The sequence below is a fragment of the Chiloscyllium plagiosum genome, unplaced genomic scaffold, assembly GCF_037043375.1.
Source record: "Chiloscyllium plagiosum isolate Xiang-an unplaced genomic scaffold, Cpla_swu_hap1 HiC_scaffold_22, whole genome shotgun sequence".
Taxonomy (NCBI): Eukaryota; Metazoa; Chordata; class Chondrichthyes; order Orectolobiformes; family Hemiscylliidae; genus Chiloscyllium; species Chiloscyllium plagiosum.
The window spans coordinates 11,059,431-11,078,495 of NW_028270160.1; the positions used below are offsets into that span (position 1 = coordinate 11,059,431).

At 39.8% G+C, this 19,065-nt stretch overlaps 1 protein-coding gene across 1 annotated transcript in view; it reads right to left on the reverse strand.

Moving 5' to 3' along the window:
- r3hcc1l (R3H domain and coiled-coil containing 1-like) overlaps positions 1-19,065 on the reverse strand; it is a 178,447-nt gene that overhangs the window by 17,803 nt on the left and 141,579 nt on the right. The window contains exons 5-6 of the mRNA XM_087998750.1: positions 12,021-12,116; positions 6,125-6,265 (exon numbers count right to left, since the gene is read on the reverse strand). Of these exons, the coding sequence (XP_087854876.1) occupies positions 6,125-6,265; positions 12,021-12,116 (237 nt within the window). The remainder of the gene's footprint in view (positions 1-6,124; positions 6,266-12,020; positions 12,117-19,065) is intronic.

Here is a 19,065-nt window from a genome sequence, read left to right on the forward strand (position 1 = left end):
GGTTGAAACATAACAATGACATCATTCAGAATTGGAAACATTTATCAATTTTCTTTCCAATTTCCACCCTGCTCTCACTTTCACTTGGTCCATCTCTGACTCTTCTCTTTCTTGACCTCTGCTTCCATCTTTGGTGATAGGCTGGCCACTGATATCCAGTACAAACCCAAGAACATGCCCAGTTACTTCATGTTTACATTTTCAAATCTGGCTTCCTGTAAAGACTTCATTCTATTCCCCCAGCTGTCCACAATTTCAGGATATTGTTATGGAATTGAATTCCCTTTACTATTATTTTTGTTGTATACATAATAGCACTTTGCTTTTATGTAATTTATTTTAACATGTGTGGATGCCAAGCATCTGGATTTTGTTTTCTTTTATATTTTTGAACTTGGACTGGGTTTTTATCATCTTGGAGTTTGATAAATTTATAAAATATCACCCCTCCTTTTTATTTTATACATTATTATAGCCTGCTCATTTCTTCTAGGATCAGCCCACCACATTAGTGTCTCTGATGAATGTTTAATATTTCTGGAATTTTATTCTCATTAACTGGAAGTTTATCATTTGTAGCCCTATCTGCTTTTTTGCATTTTCGCAGAATGTTTGACTATTTCATATATTCCTTGATAATTTTAGGTTATTGTTTCTCTTTATCATCTTAATTGCTTTGTTGATTCCTTAAATAACCATTTTGTACTCCTTTTGGCATCCTCACCTTTAATGTGCGTGCTTAATAGCTACCTTCTTTTAGTGGCTAGTTAGTTATTATTTCATTATCCATCCAAGATGCTTCATCGCTATTTGAGTGTCAAACATTGTTTGAGTGTCAATGTTTTCCACTGCTATTCTAATTATTCCAGTTTCTTCTATTCTCATTTGCAGTCCTTTAAATCATTTATTTTGTCTAATTTACTCCCTCAGCCCTTGTCTTAAACCTTGTTATGAAGCACACAATCGTTTGGATGCTTGTGCACCATCTACTTCTATAATTTTCTCCCTTTGCAACCAGTTTCTAGCATTTATTTTGACCAGACTATCAAGTCCCTTTTCCCAGCCAAAGCTGCCTTCCCTTTTGAATACACCAAGGACTGTGCCAGTATTTGGATTCCTCTGCTTCCAATTATCATCTCTCTACCGACACTTTAGAAGACCTCAGTCTCATTTGCAGTTTCATCATTCACCCAGTTCATTCTATTTGAGTTTCATCACTACCACTAAAACATTCTTTAAATGCTTTGGTACATTTACTCATTTTAATTAGAGCAAACCCTGAAAGCTTTTAACAGGATCAATTCCCTAAAGATGCCACCAATACTACTAGAACTATTGCTAAAGACTACTGCTCATTTATTTTTCTTCCCCAAATCAGTTGCTTATTTTCCCTCTACCCACTATGAGCTTTCAGTAGGTTGACCATCTTCTTGTTGAAGATAGTATCAAATGCTTTTTGGAGTGTTATGATGCAAGCTGATGGCAACACTGGACAGGTTAGCACACAGTATAACCTGGCTTGACAGATCATAAATCTAATTTTTCTCCAGTTGGTTACTGTGGTGATCACTGTCAGTCACACATGAGACCACCAATGTTCTTAACAAAAGAACACAAGATAATTGTATAAAAACAACATAAACAGAACTATTTTATATATATGAATTTAGAAAGTTCTTAATGTAAGCAGCAAAAACAATGTTTCAACCTTTTTATTCCCAGCAGTTTCATTTAGAGATACTCATCCCTGTGAAATATAACACCTATCTTAAATCTTTAATTTCTTATTTAACTGACTCTTGCCAATACTGATAGCCTAACCCTCGTTTCAGTTCTGACAGGTTGAAAACTTCTACACAAAGTCTTTCACAGCTTGCAGACTTTATAAACTAATTACCTTTCTACTGTTAGAAAACAGTTCTTCTGAACTGAAAAATTTGATTTTTTGAGCCAAACTCAACCATTATTGCACTTTGGTCTGTTTTTCTCTATATTTCATAGAAGTTCAACTTCAGAAACAAACCAAATGATACCAGAGGAATCCTGTTAGGCACTTTAGTCACATGCCTTCGTGGAAATGATGACTTTAGTTGACTGTCTAAAATGACATTCGACCTCCTTTTAACAAAAAAATTACCTGAAATCATACACCTAATTTACGCCTTCGGCAAATGTTAATTATATACTGTACGTCTTTATCACAAGATCAAAGGATTTAACATCAAAACACATCATTAGACCCACTACCAACGCCAAATATTTGGGCTCTCTTAAAATCGTAGAATTATTATTGCTTCTGAGAGCTGAGTCATTTTAACAGACTCCGATCTTTCCTTCTCCATCGTATGGATTCCCAAAGTACCGAGCACACAGTTCTTGAGGTCATCCATTTAACCTGTCTTAAACACCGGAATCAATGACAATACTATTTCCAAGCCGAATCAGCTATAAAACAATCGCATCACAGTATCCCATGTTATGATTCTCATTTGGATTAGATTAGATTAGATTACTTAGTGTGGAAACAGGCCCTTCGGTCCAACAAGTCCACACCGAACCCATTCCCCCACTTTTACCCCTTCACCTAACACTACGGCAATTTAGCATGGCCAATTCACCTAACCTGCACATTTTTGGACTGTGGGAGGAAACCGGAGCACCCGGAGGAAACCCATGCAGACCCGGGGAGAACGTGCAAATTCCACACAGGCAGTTGTCCGAGGGTGGAATCGAACCTAGGTCCCTGGCGCTGTGAGGCAGCAGTGCTAACCACTGTGCCACCATGCTGCTTTGAGTACTCTTGGGTGTATTCCATCTGGAACTGCTTTATTTGCTTTCAGCAAGGCATATCTTCCTTTTAAAATAAATTACTAACCTCTACTGTCTCTGAATCAAAATGAATGCTCTACTGATCTTTATATAAGAAAAAGAATGTTACAAACAATTTGTACTCCAGACTTATGCATTCTTGTGAAACAGCAAGGACACAAATTTGAGCAGCAGGACAGGAGTTGAGGGAAACCTTGTAAGTATTTATTTTGCCTTTGACAATTTGATTGAAAATTTCTGATGGTTTTGATATAAAGGTTATAAATTAGCTCAAGTGTGTCCGTATGCACATAGAATACAGATGCGTCATTTTGTATGGAAGCCCGTGTACATCATACACTCTATATCAGGTGAATTAAAACCTAGCCCAATAAACATGAAATCAATTATTTTTATCAAAAAGACTTGATTTTTGTCATTAGTTATCAGCACTGAAATTTGTATGCAGAATTGCTTCTATTGCTATATAATAAGACAGTAACGACATGAACATTCACAAGAGGTCTTTAGACAATACAGCAAACCTCAAAAATAATTACATGAGCTGTGAGATGGGGAAGTACTTCTGAATACTCAAGATCACTTTGGCAATGCAATTGCTGAGGACAATTGCCCCTTCCTTCCTACACTTGGGGATGATAGGGTGGACTGCAATAGCTGAAAGAGACATGGAGTTCATACGTCTACACCTCTATTGAAGGATTAAATCACAAACAGTGCAATACACTGGGCAGCCATTTTGCCCATTTTACGTGCTCAGATCAGCAGTAAGAAATGCAGCACGGTACACTGCTGTAGTTACAGGGTGCCAACGTCAGGGAAATATAAACAATGGGATTTCACTTAAACGTGAGATGGTTAAAGGAATGAACATTACGGAGTTTAGCTCTCAAGCAAAATGATCCAGGTTTTACTTAGTTTTAATCCTTGAATTGCACTGGTACTGCTGATTTCTGCTAAGTCACTGGTGTGAGACTGTACCATATCTCACTGACTCTGCTGAGGTGGTTATGAAAAAGTAGATTCAATGGGCCAAGGTTATTAGGAAAGTCTGTATGTTTTTGGATGGGTGAGAAAAAAAGATAAACATTTACAATGAAAGAAAATGCTTCTCCTACTCTGCTTCCTGTTGTCTTGCGTTTCAAACACTGATTAGACTGGTTTGGTCACCAACATCCAACTGTCAGTATTTTTTTCATAGTTTGTTTCATAGTCAGATCGTTTCATAGGGTCTGTACAAGTGCGGCAAAGTATGATTACGTGTGGTGAACATTCTAGCCAAAATTACCAGCTAGCCTTTTCTTTATTACTGCACAGCACCCTCGGTGATATTTTATATTCTGAAATTGAAGTGGGCTCCCCTCTGTCTTTCTCTTTCTACCTGATTTGGGTCTGTCCGAATAAGGATCAACTTCTCTATCCCATTTATGAAAAAAGATTTCAAACATCATCAACTGTATTTAGAGTGTCTTTAATATTGTAGAAATGGTCTAAGCTGCTTTGCAGGCTTATCATCAAATAAAATTTGACATTGAGCCACAGGAGCAGTGCCAAAAAGCTTGGTCAAACAGGCTAATTTCATGGAACGCCTTTAAAGTGAACAGCGGAGAGGATTAGGAAAGGAATTTCACTGCTTAAGGCCCAGGCAGATGACACCAAAGTTGGAGGACAGCGAAGAGGGTTACCTCAGATTACAACGGGATCAGATGGGCCAATGGGTTGAGGAGTGGCGGATGGAGTTTAATTCAGATGAATGCGAGGTGCTGCATTTTGGGAAAGCAAATCTTACCAGGACTTATACACTTAATGGTATGTTCCTAGGGAGTGTTGCTGAACAAAGAGACCTTGGAGTGCAGGTTCATAGCTCCTTGAAAGTAAAGTCTCAGGTAGATAGGATAGTGAAGATGACACTTGGAATTATTTCCTTAATTGGTCAGAGTATTGAGTACAGGAGTTGGGAGATCATATTACGGCTGTATAGGACGTTGGTTAGGCCACTTTTGGAATATTGCGTGCAATTCTGGTCTCCTTCCTATCGGAAAGATGTTGTGAAATTTGAAAGGGTTCAAAAAAGACTTACAAGAATGCTGTCAGGGTTGGAGGATTTGAGATATAGGGAGAGGCTGAATAGGCTGGGGCTGTTTTCCCTGGAGCGTCGGAGGCTGAGGGGTGACCTCATAGAGGTTTCTAAAATCATGAGGGGCATGGATAGGATAAATAGACAAAGTCTTTTCCCTGGGGTGGGGGAGTCCAGAAGTAGAGTGCACAGGTTTAGGGTGAGAGGGGAAAGATATAAAAGGGACCTAAGGGGCACCTTTTTTCACACAGACGGTGGTGAGTGTATGGAATGAGCTGCCAGGGGAAGTGGTGGAAGCTAGTGCAACTGCAACATTTAAAAGGCATCTGGGTTGGGTATTTGAATAGGAAGGGTTTAGAGGGATATAGGCCAAGTGTTGGACAATGGGACTAGATTAGGTTGGGATATCTGGTCGGCATGGACAAGTTGGACCGAAGGATCTGTTTTCGTGCTGTACATCTCTATGGCTCTAAGGTTCTGACAACTAAAGATATGGCCATTGATACAGGGGGGCAAGGAAGCAACAATCTATCATGTTATATCTTTTCAAATGCTGACTGACATAGTATATCTCCAGTTCTCTGGGTTGGACCAGAGATCTAGTGACTTGTCCAACTGGCTATTCTTTGTAAGTAGGACCAGACAGTGAATACTGTTACTATTTGACCATGTTGTACAGGATTTATTTTTGCATTCTCAAGTTTCACTCTTGGAACTCTGCTCTATTCCATTAATATGAGATGTCTACCTTGTGACAACATTATTTTGACTGAACACCTGTGCTTTATAGGACAGGAAGATTAAGTACAAAAACAAAATCTAACATTTGGCAAAGGTCTTTCTCTGGTAAATAAAATCTGTAATCTTGTTATGCAGTAGTGATAGGTCTTATGCTAAATTCTAACATCCCTACGTATATTATACTGAAGGCATGGAATATCTGTCATTGTATTCACAAGACAGTAATTCACAGACAGCCATTGAACAGGACACAAAAAGATGAATGATTTTAAAAATACCAACACTTATAATGTAATAACCTTTTTGATCACAAGACGGAATAAAGCACCAGCTCAAAGGAAACATGGTTCGCAAGATTGAAGGGGACAAGATTAGGTGAAGAGGATAGATTTATGTAAATGATAGAGAAATCGTCAGGTTTGTGTAAAACAATTCAACACTGCAACTGATCTAATGTATAGTGGAGGGTCTACCTACCCCTTGCTTCCTTCAGCTTTTTACGTTCAGCTTCTCGCTCTGCTTTGGTTTGATTGCTTCTCACACCAAGTGCTCCAATGACCAACCTTCTAGCGAGCATGGCACTTGTCTGAGGGCGTTCCTTTGCAGGTAAGAGAAATTCTAAACAAACATGTGGTGGGAAATTAAAGACATATTTATTGTTTTAAAGAAAAACAAACCATATGTCACACTGAGAATCTGATGAGCCAGATGCATGTTTCTCCGGCTAGCAACCGAAGCAGCATATTGATGGGAACAAACAGTAACTTCATAGATAACAGTGCATTTAATATCACACACACATCAATTATGAACACATTAAAACAATTACATTCCTTTTCAATGACTTTTTAAAAATACATCACTTCATAAAAGCTGCAAGAGAATTAGTTTGGAAAATGCAATCTTAATCTCATTGTAGCAAAGCAATATTTTATTGCTGAGAGGTCACTAAATATGTCACGTTAATACACTAACATGCATTTGAAGAAGCACAAGTATTATCCTTGTATATTTATTTTTGCTGTCATTGCTTTTTAAATTATAGTTTTGCCCACTTGATGTCTTGTATCATATGGTCTATGAAAGCTTGCCTCATTGAGTTTTTTTTTAGGGTTTCTGAGAAAGGTGGAAGACCATAAGACCATAAGACATAGGAGTGGAAGTAAGGCCATTCGGCCCATCAAGTCCACTCCGCCATTCAATCATGGCTGATGCGCATTTCAGCTCCACTTACCAGCGTTCTCCCCGTAGCCCTTAATTCCTCGAGACAACAAGAATCTATCAATCTCGGCCTTGAAGACATTTAGCGTCCCGGCTTCCACTGCACTCCGTGGCAATGAATTCCACAGGCCCACCACTCTCTGGCTGAAGAAATGCCTCCGCATTTCTGTTCTGAAATGACCCCCTCTAATTCTAAGGCTGTGTCCACGGGTCCTAATCTCCTCGTTTAACTGAAACAATTTCCTAGCATCCACCTTTTCCAAGCCATGTATTATTTTGTACGTCTCTATTAAGTCTCCCCTTAATCTTCTAAACTCCAACGAATACAATCCCAGTATCCTCAGCCGTTCCTCATATGTTAGACCTGTCATTCCAGGGATCATCCGTGTGAATCTCCGCTGGACACGTTCCAGTGCCAGTATGTCCTTCCTGAGGTGTGGGGACCAAAACTGGACACAGTACTCCAAATGGGGCCTAACCAGAGCTTTATAAAGTCTTAGTAGTACATCTCTGCTTTATATTCCAACCCTCTTGAGATAAGAGACAACATTGCATTCGCTTTCTTAATCACGGACTCAACCTGCATGTTTACCTTTAGAGAATCCTGGACTAGCACTCCCAGATCCCTTTGTGCTTTGGCTTTATTAATTTTCTCACCATTTAGAAAGTAGTCTATGCTTTTATTCTTTTTGCCAAAGTGCAAGACCTCGCACTTGCTCACGTTAAATTCCATCAGCCATTTCCTGGACCACTCTCCCAACCTGTCAAGATCCTTCTGCAGCCTCCCCACTTCCTCAGTACTACCTGCCTGTCCACCTAACTTCGTATCATCGGCAAACTTCGCGAGAATGCCCCCGGTTCCCTCATCCAAATCGTTAATATATAATGCGAACAGCTGTGGCCCCAGCACCGAACCCTGCGGGACACCGCTCGTCACCGGCTGCCATTCTGAAAAAGAACCTTTTATCCCAACTCTCTGCCTTCTGTTAGACAGCCAATCCTCAATCCATCCCAGCAGCTCACCTCGAACACCATGGGCCCTCACCTTGCTCAGCAGCCTCCCGTGTGGCACCTTATCAAAGGCCTTTTGAAAGTCTAGATAGACCACATCCACTGGGTTTCCCTGGTCTAACCTACTTGTTACCTCTTCAAAAAATTCCAACAGGTTTGTCAGGCATGACCTCCCTTTACTAAATCCATGTTGACTTGTTCTAATCAGACTCTGCTCTTCCAAGAATTTAGAAACCTCATTCTTAATGATGGATTCTAGAATTTTACCAACAACCGGGGTTAAGCTGATTGGCCTATAATTTTCCATCTTTTGCCTTGATCCTTTCTTGAACAAGGGGGTTACAACAGCCATCTTCCAATCATCCGGGACCTTTCCTGACTCCAGTGACTCTTGAAAGATCTCAACCAATGCCTCTGCTATTTCCTCATACACAGGCACATGCAACATTATCTTCATCTTTCCTCTGATAAATACATCTGCCAGACATTATTCATGTAACTGGATGCAAGCTGCCAAATGAGAAACTTTTGATCAACGAATCATAGAAACATTGCAGCATTTCTTTTCTCAAAAATCAGCCACAAATAATACCAGACTGTAGCATCTATCTGCAAATCCACATACTCAAATAAAACTCTAATGGACCAGACTGTAGCATGCACAACTATGAGTGGGATGTGGTGAACGATTTAAAATTTAATGTCACATTCAACCAGCAGTTCTAATGAGGCATTATCATCAATTGCTAATTGTTATTTTCTGCTGTAGTCTGCATTAGTGCAGGATTCAATATCCTCCTCCACAACTGTTCACTCTGCTACTTTATGCATTTATTATCTAGAGGATGCACTGCAGTATCTCAAAGCCTCGAGAGTAAATCCTAGCCATGTGACTTCAACCAACTAAGAACTGCAAGACAGTGATATCCCAGGCATACCATCAATTCCAAATCTCTCACTATCCTGGTGTGGGCATAATTTGGCATTCTTTCATCCTCGCTGGACTTCACTACCAAAACAATCTGCGAGTGCAAAGGATTGGAAGAGTTCAGAGAAGCTCACCATCACCTCTTCGGGACAACTGAGATTGGCAATAATCAAAGACATGTCAATGCATCCACACAAGAACATTTAGAAAAATAGAATTGGCAACATGAATAACTAATCGGGTAGCAATGTAAGTTCTTCATTAAAGGCAAGGGTTTATCATGGCAGCTAGCATTTTAGTTAAAGAATTCAACATTTATTTATGAATGTCTCACTAAATATGAGCAGGTGATTTGGAAGCAAGGGAACTGTGGAGAAATAATTCAACTCCTGATGCCTAGCAACATGTAAGCTACCTGTCTTTCAGGGTCAGCTGTTGCATTTCAGTTCTAGCACGCAGTTCTATATACCTCTCAATGCCAGGATTGTAATTACAAGACCCATCCAATAGAACGATAGAATTACAATTTTGATTGTGGCTTAAAAAGTACAGTTATCTTGATTAGAAATCTATTCTGTTTAGCTGTTAAACATCAGTTTTTCTTCAACAAAAAGAAAACTACAAATGCTGCAAATCCAAAATGAAGCATCATGTAAGAAATGTGCAACTAATCTACTGACATTCTTTAAAAGGCAAGATCCTATCAGAAATGTTAACCTATTGTTCAAGTGATCCTGTTGTGAATGTCTAGTTCTGCTCAGGTTCAGGCAAAGAGAGGTGCATTAGTGAACTGCAAACGTACAGCGTCAGTGAGGCTTCGGCTCCACAAAACCTTCCTTATGTTTAGATACAGGACTAATCTGATTGAAAGATAAGTAAGGTATTATTGCACTACTGACTGGTCAAAGTTCACACACAGCACCTAGTAATACACTAGCCATGTCTGATTCAGATATGAGTGGGCCATGCCCCACTTTGCAGATTTTAACAAAATCTAGATTAACACACAGTCCGCTGCTGAGGGACTGCAGTACTGTTGGAGGTACAACACATGCGATGAAACAATCAACTGACATCTTTTGCTCTCCCAAGTAGATAGAAAACACTCAATGGCACTATTTTGGGAAAAAAAAAGAAGTTTGGTTTTCCTGACCAATGTTTAGCCCTCAACCAACATCATAGAAGAACAGATAGACATGGTCATCATTAGGTGACCTTGGGATCTTGGTGTGGGCAAACTGCCTGCCCTATTTCCTGACCTTGCAAGTGACTACATTACAAGTGCATGTTATTGATTAAAAAATGCTTTGGAATGTCCTAAGTTCACAAAGCAAGAAATGTAACTTCCTTCTTTATTGAATACATTTCAGTATAGAAATTTGGGGAAGACCGGCAATGGAAATTTTAGCATAATTATCAGTGAATGTTTCATGCTGACTTTCAATGACAGCTTTACCACTGACTGCACTTAAACAAACAACAGTTGGCACAGCTTTAACTCTAATATCCAATTATTTGTTCCTGTTTTCAGGATCCATGTTGATCAACCTGCAAACAACACTTCACTGCATCCTAGTACATGCAACAACAATAAATAATTCAATCAAATTAGTAGTATGTTTTGCAACAGACACTGCCCATCTCTGTGACAAGCGCCCCTTGAGAAGTGACAGAATATGATTGTCAGGGAGGTTATCAAAGGGTTCTCTGCATTTTTGAATGCAGATATTTTTAGCACTGTTGCTACCTATCACTAGGTGTCACTGCTAAGACTGTATACAGTTTATTTCACTTCTACTCCAAGTCACTTGGTGTCACTGTGTACAGAAATATATGCCTCTACGAAGTAAAAATTGCAAATGTTTGAAATTGTAAACAAAAATTCCAGTGCTCCCCTCATTAGTTTCTAGAAAGGAGGTTCTACTGAAAGAATTTGAATAGTGAGGAAGTAAATTTATAAAGCAAAACCTCCAAGGTAATAATCTTGGGATTACTACCTGAGCAATTTACAAACTAGCAGAGGGTAAATAAATCAAGGCGTTAAATTTGTGGCTAAAAGATTGGGAGGAAGGGGCTTCAGTTTCACCAGTTTCCTGACCAATGTTTAGTTCTCAATTTATGTCACAGAAGAGCAAATAGGTTGATCATCATCACATGACTTGGGATCTTGCTGTGGGCAAACTGGCTGCCCAATTTACTGTCAATACAACAGTGACCTCATTAAGAAAGCATTTTATTGGCTGCAAAACACTTTGCAAGAAATGCAACCTCTTTATTGAACATTTGGGGCACTGGCACCAGTTCTGGGTTAGAAGGAAGCTGCTGTGATGGAACGGCTTCCCTTGGACCAAGCTGGCACAGCATCCTGGAAAATCAAACAACTCAGGCTGTAGACAGGTCTTTAAATTGAAGTGGGTTAGCAGGAGGATTGGGGCTATATAGGCTTAGAAAGCAAAAGGATGCAGCAGCATTGTAGGGCAGATTCGTAGAAAATGGCAGAGTGTGGAAGAGGCTTTAGTACAGCTAATTTGTAAGATAGCATACGTGAAGCTGTCAAGGAGCATGGGAGGAATATTTCAAAAATCGACTGGCATTAGTAGCATCAATAAAACAGGAAGACAACACAAGCCAGCATGTGATGCAGAGAGAATGGGTGGAGAAGCTTGAGAAGAGAATCCAATCATCAAACAGTAAGAGTGGGAACCAGGGTGAGATTCTAACCCTTGTTACTAAGCGTATGGCACGGAGGCTAATTTAGCCTCAAATGAAAACCACTTTTTCTTGCTTATATTCCTTTTCAGTTTAGTTGTGAGGAAAGGGATATTATTTCATCCAAGTGCAAACATGCAACATGGCTTATTTAAAGTCTGGAGAAAAGGTTCTCTGCTGAAGGTTTGGGTTGACAGAGGTACAAGGGAAGCTAGAAGGAATCAGCCTTTGGGTGATCATACATTTGGGTTCTTCAGTGGGTCCAAATTAGCACACAAGCAGAGAAACAATTTCATGTCTGGTAATTATTTAATCTGGCCTGTAACTAAAGTCTGATCAGTACGAGCTACTCCCACTGCAGGGAGTACACCAGCCCGAGCCAAGAGATTATAAACTTCGCTTTATACTCTGTTTTTGACAAATGTGGGTCAGATTATTAAATTGTCTCTTTAATCAACAAAGTGTGAAGGGCTTAATTGACTGCAATTACAATTCTTCTCTCACCTGCACAGCTTCTAGCCTTGACCTTCGATGATCTAGATGCTTGTGACAAAGGTCGAGTCTTCAGCATTGGATGCTTGGTACTCATTGCATCACGTGCTACAGATATGTGAGAAAACAGCCTTGATTAATTGTGTTTCGTGTAGCAGCAGTAAATACAGCTAAGCAAAGCATTTCTATCCTAATTAACTCTATTGAGCACCCAGAGCTGAGTAGATTCCCAAGGTCAACAAACACATGGAGGAAAATATCAACAAAGGGTGACATTCTATCTAATGTCTTATGAGATCAGACCGAGTGGGACTAAGTGGCATCACTCCTTGGAAAGAAACCCTCTTTTTACATTTTGAATCTGAAACAAAATGCAAAGTAATAAATGAAAAGTTTCTTCAGCGTAGCTGTTTAAAAACAATTTTTGTGCAAAAGCATTATTTAAAAAAAAGAGAAAAAAAAACCTCCAACAAAATGCAAAATGACTGGTTGGTTGGGTGTGGACTTGGCTTTAGTGGGTTAAAAAGAGATACAGCATGAAATGTGGAACATTGCTTAAAGCTAGAAAATCAGAGAGATTTTCAATATCATTTGAGGTTGAACCATCTATGAAGACCCAAACAGATCTTTTTTTAAATGAATGACTACTGAGTGGAAAACAAATTTTAGATCAATCAACATTTCCCCAGAAAAGCCAATCAACTTAGTTTATATTTAAGATAAGCATTTTTATGACGATCTGCTTAATGTTGTTACTGTACATTGAACATTGGATCTACCACAGTCCCCAACAGCTCAGAACATACAAGGATGTGTAGGCCAAGGAAAGTATTCCATGTTTTGTCGTCAAAATGAAGCTTTGCTCCATATCGCCACAAAATTGAATACTGAATACTGGGAGAATGCAGAAATTTTTAAAGAACTACCAAAATTCTGCTCCAGTATTTTGCTTCAAACAGTTCTGTTATATATGCAAGTATTTGACAGACAACTATATATGCTTCAGTGCCATTCAATCTTGTAAAATCATATATATCCAATGACCAACCTCAACAAGAAAGAATCTTTCAATGGGATCACCACTGCTGAACTGACAGTGTTGTGCGCCCCGTCCTTCTAACCACCATTTATTAATAGCATTTTAAATGAGATGGGCTTCAACCTTCACTAGAAGACAGGGCATTTTCTTTGAGAGATGTTGATCACCAATACGCCTGAGCCTTCTGGATTGCAGATGCTGATAACAATCAAACATTGCTGGCTAGGAGACAAATCCATTTGCTGACTGTGCGAAAGCATTTCATTATCCATATTTAATTCAGTCCTAAAAATGATTTACTATTGAAAAGTGCATCATGTACAGCAGTGCCAGATAGGGTGTTCTAATAAATCATGTCACAGCACAAATCTACGTCCACAATTCTTTGCAGTTAGTTCCTGATCTCCAATTATAAAAAGGGACAAGTACTCTAACAGCCTCACTTGTCACCAATCCCCCAAACTTTTCTACCTGAGGAAGATCAAAGGAGATGAAAGGGGACTGGTTCACTAAGAACTTTTTTTAGATAGCACCAAATTGAAAGGCAGACAAAAACCAGCTGGCCCACCAAGTCTTTGGCGTTTCTCAGCAGTGAAGTTAGAGGTTCCCTGACAGAAGTCAGGACCCTTTATCCACAGCCTGCCAGGATCCAGATTACAGATATGAAAAGCATATGAAAATAAACAAGATAAAGAATTCTGGACAGCAATTTCACAGGAGCTTTCTAATCTTCTGTGACCTCTGCAAAGATCCCAGGGATGATCTGTTTCTCTGGGATCTCCAGTGTTGTTCCACTGATGATACAGATTGAGAGTGGGAGAACCCTCACTGTTAATTGCATATTACTTGCATTCACCTGTATGTAAGGGAGAGGGGAAAATTAACAGTCTAACAAGTACATTTATGAATATTCTTACAGAAAATGCAGTTGGGTTGCATTCGGTAGTGTATGCTCATCATATTTACGTATAAATAACAATAAAACTGAACCGAGTAAAGATTGGTTCCAGTACTAACCTTCATCAACACCCAGTCAATAACTCGCGAAGAAATTCTACAGTAAATTCAGCTTTAATGAAAGTAAAACTGGACATAGTGCCCTTGTGGTAGGGAGTGAAGAAAATAATATTCTCATTCTAGATCATGATAATAAATGCACCTGTTAGGTTGGGAATGGATTGCACTCAGCTGTGACACCTTCATGTAAAAATAAGCTGCAAATTATATACATTCACAAAGGCAGAATTTCTATTTTTGGTTGAAAATGCTGGCCAGCATTTGTGGGACATAAAGTCAACTGGATTTGTCAGCTCCAGAAGAGTCCACATAATTGTTGGTTATTCCTTAATTTGAGGATGGCATCCTCAGGATCACAAATTTCAGCCGTTGGCTTTCCTGCAACTGAACAGGCAGAGTCAGATCTGAAGATCTTTGGGTATATGGGGCAGGACACTCTGTGATGTACCATGATCCGAAATGCTGGACATACTTCCTTTTCTTCCCTTCTATCACTTCTCTGGCCCATCAATGAGTAATTTGGACTGAAGTGTGATGCAACTTGATGCGGACGTTTTCACCATTTTGAATGGCTTAAACCATGCTCCACTCAATCATTAATGTCAATGTTGCCAGACTTCAAGGAGAGCTTCAGTGTCTTCATAGCATCTTCTTTGTTCTCCTCTGGAATGCTGACCATGCAAGGGTTGAGGTCAATTGCTTTTCAGCCATCTGAACTTCATTGGAAATTCCACTAGGGTTCATTGGAGGAGGAGGAATCTCAACCACAGAACTTTGATTATTCAAATCACAGGATTGCTGTGTACAACATTTGTAGTAACTGAAGGCACTGATTTTCACTTCAGGAATGAAACATTGGACACCTTCCTGTGATACACAAGCATGTGATCCATAGTTTTGTTTTCAGTATACAGGAAGGACTCAAAGAAACCAAATAAAAATGGCAGTCAATATCAAATGATGGTCACTGAAAACTCAGGCTCTGGGTCTCTTTAGAGACGCAAGTAGAGAAATGAGTGCTCACAGTTATAAGTAAACACCTGCTTAATATATCAGTTTGATGTATATTTGCACAGATATTGTTATTTACTCCTAATTGTTCAGTGGGCCCCTGCTATGTATGATACTAAGTTTACGCAGAGGATGCAGAAAAAAATTCACAGGGATGAAAGGGGAGAGAAACGCGGTCTAATTTCAAAAGGGTACAAAGAGGCAATCTAATAGAGTCACTATAAATTCATTTCATGAGATTTTATAGACAAGAGGAAAAAGAACTTGCAACTCACAAGCCTAGCCTGAAAGTGAAAACTTGCCCTAGCCATAAAATGTCTTTCATGGGCTCCCATGACTTTTCTCAATTTCCTTTTATTGTTTATCCCAATGGAGCAGTCCTTACATGACAAACTCCGCAATCACTGAGGGCAGTATGTTGGCTCAATGGTTAGCACTGCTGCCTCACAGTGCCAGGATCCCAGGTTCGATTCCAGCCTCAGGCGACCGTCTGTGTGGAGTTTGCACATTCTCCCCGTGTCTGTGTGGGTTTCCTCTAGGTGCTTCAGTTTCCTCACACAGTCCAAAGATGTTCAGGTCAGGGTGAACTGGTCATGCTAAATTGCCCATAATGTTCAGGGATGTGTAGGTGAGGTGCATTAGTCAGGGGTAAATGTAGGGTAATGGTTCTGGGTGGGATACTCTTTGGAGGATCAGTGTGGACTTGTTTGTACACTGTAAGGATTCCAATTCTAATTCAACTGATAATATACACAATCTCTCACCAGAATTTACCATTGTAAAAATTTTGAACTGAGCACTATCAAAGTCAAACATTGCTCAGTCGGTAGTACACCGAGTCAGAACGTCACAGTCTCAAGTCCCACTACAAGACCTGAACAGATTTTTGAGTTGTCAAAGCTAATGCTTTACAAAGTAACTGTTAAGTCATCTGATCTCTCAGATAGGCATAAAGGTTCCCTTGGTACAACTTCAAAGAGTAGTCGTCTCTCTGGCATCCTAACCAAATCACCCAACCAATAGATTATGAGAGATTATCTGGTCATTACCATGCTGTTTGTGGAACTTTGCAATACACACACTGGCTACTACAATTCCTTTGTTACAACAGCAGTACTTCATAAGTACTTCTTTAGTTGTTAAATACTTTGAAGGATCCTGAGACTGTAAAAAGTGCTGCAAAAATGTAAGCTTTAAATAACTTATGATATACTCCTTTGATGGTTTCTTCGTCCTATGTAAAGGTGTTATTGAAAATACAAAGTGATTTAGGTCTGGGGAAAAAAAAACTTATGGCTCCTGATCCCTTCATCAAAACTTCTCAAAATAATCAACATGGTTTTGTGCAAGGGAAACCATGTCACACAAACTTGATTGAGTTTTTATTTGAGGAAGGGAGCGAGATGGATGGCAGTTATGGGAAGGAAGAAAAACCACAGATACGATCAGGTAGTTGGTTTACCTCCAGGAGGGGGCAGCTAATGCTGTTCGAGAAGATTTAAACTAATAAGGTGAGGGGGCAGGACCAGGGAGATAGTGAAGAAAGAGATCAGTCTGAGACTGGTAGACCACAAAAGAGCAAGTCAAACAGTCAGTCCAGGCAGGAACAAAGCAGAGAACGAGGTAGGACAGATAAATTAAACTCCATTTATTTCAATGCAAGAGGCCTAACAGGTAAGGCAGGTGAACTCAGGACATGGTTGGGAACATGGGACTGGCAGCTTAATGTTCCAAGGTATAGATTCTATAGGAAAGATAGAAAGAGGGGCAAGAAAGGAGGGGGAATAGGGTTTTTGATTAGGATAACATTACGCCTATACTTAGGGAGGATATTCCTATGAATACAACCAGGGAATTTATTTGGATGGAACTGAGAAATAAAAAAGGGGTTATTGTCTTATTGGAATTGTAGTTATAGACGCTCCAACAATCAATGGGAAATTTGTAAGGAGATTTCAGTTACCTGTAAGAATAACAGGGTGGTTATGGTAGGGGCTTTTAACTTTCCAAACAGAGTGGGACTGCCAAAATGCTTGGATGGAGAGAAATTTGTTAAGTGTGTACAAGAAAATTTTCTGATTCAGTATTTGGAAGTACTGACGAGAGAGGTGCAAACCTTAACCTACTCTTGGGAAGTAAGGCAGGGCAGGTGACGGAGGTGTCAGTGGGGGAGCACTTTGGGACCAATAATTCTAATTCTATTAGTCTTAAAATGGTGATGGAAAAGGGTTGACAGGACCTAAAAGTTAAAGTTCTAAATTGGAGAAAGGCCAATTTTGATGGAATTAGGCAAAAGCTTTCATAAGTTGACTAAGGCCAGATGTTTGCAGGCAAAGTGACAGCTGGAAAATGGGAAGCCTTCAAAAATGAGATAATGGGAGTTGAGTACGTTCTTGATAGGGTGAAGAGCAAGGCTAATAGGTGTAGGGAATGCTGGATGACGAGAGAAATTGAGGTTTTGGTTAAGAAAAAGGAGGAAGTATATATCAGTTATAGACAGGAGAGATCGAGTGAATCGTTAGAAGAGTATAAAGGCAGTAGGAGTATACTTAAGAGGGAAATCAGGAGGGCAAAAAGGGGGCATGAGATAACTTTGGCAAATGGGGTTAAGGATAATCCAAAGGGACTTTATAAATATATTTAGGACAAAAGGGTAACTAGGGAGGGAATAAGGCCCCTTAAAGATCAGCAAGGTTGTCTGTGTGCAGCCACAGGAGATAACAAATGATTATTTTGCATCAGTGTTTACTGTGGAGAAGGTTACAGAAGATATAGAATGTGGGGAAATAAATAGCAACATCTTGAAAATGTCTAAATAGAGGTAGTGAGGCTGAATGGTTTAAAACGCATAAAGGTGGATAAATCCCCAGGACCTGATCAGGTGTACCCTACAACTCTGTGGGAAGATAGGGAAGTGATTGCTGGGGCAATGATATCTGTATCATTGATAGCCACAGGTCAGGTGCCAGAAGACTGTAGGTTGCCTAATGTGGTGTCACTATTTAAGAAAGGTAGTAAGGAAAAGCCAGGAAACAATAGACCGGTGAGCTGGACATCAGTAGTGGGCAAATTGTTGGCGGAAATCCTGAGGGACAGAATTTAAATATATTTGGAAAGGCAAGGATTGATTAGGGATAGTCAGCTTGGCTTTGTGTGTGGGAAATCGTGTCTCATTAACTTGACTGAGTTTTTTGTAGTAGTAACAAAGAGGATTGATGAGGGCAGTGCAATGGACATGATCCATATGGACTTCAGTAAGGTTCCTCATGGTAGACTGGTTAGCAAGGTTAGATCACATGGAATACAGAAAAATCTAGCCATTTGGATACATAACTAGCTCAAAGATAGAAGACAGAGGATGGTGGACGAGGGTTGCTTTTCAGACTGGTAGCCTGTGACCAGTGGTGTGCCATAAGAATCGGTGCTGGGTCCACTGCTTCTTGTCATTTATATAAATGATTTGGATGTGAACACATGAGATATGATTACTGAGTTTGCAGATGACAACAAAATTGGAGCTGCAGTAGACAGCAAAGAAGGTTACCTCAGAGTACAACAGGATCTTCATCAGCTGGGCCAAGGGGTGGCAGATGAAGTTTGATTTAGATAAATGTGAAGTGTTGCATTTTGGAAAGGCAAATCAGGGCAGGACTTAGGCACTTCATGGTAAGATCCTGGGGAGTGTTACTGGACAAAGGCCTTGGAATACAGGTCCGTGAAAGTGCAGTTGCAGGTAGACAGGATAGTGAAGGCGGCGTTTGGTATGCTTGCCTTTATTGTTCAGTGTATTGAGTATCGGAATTGTATGCAATTCTGGTCTGCCTGTTTTAGGAAGGATTTTGTGAAACTTGAAAGGGTTCAGAAAAGATCTACAAGGATGTTGTTGGGATTGGAGGGTTTGAACTGTACAGATAGGCCGATCTTTTGGAGGTTTATAAAATCATGAGAAGCATGGATAGGGTAAATTTCCCGAGAGTGGGGGCCTCCACA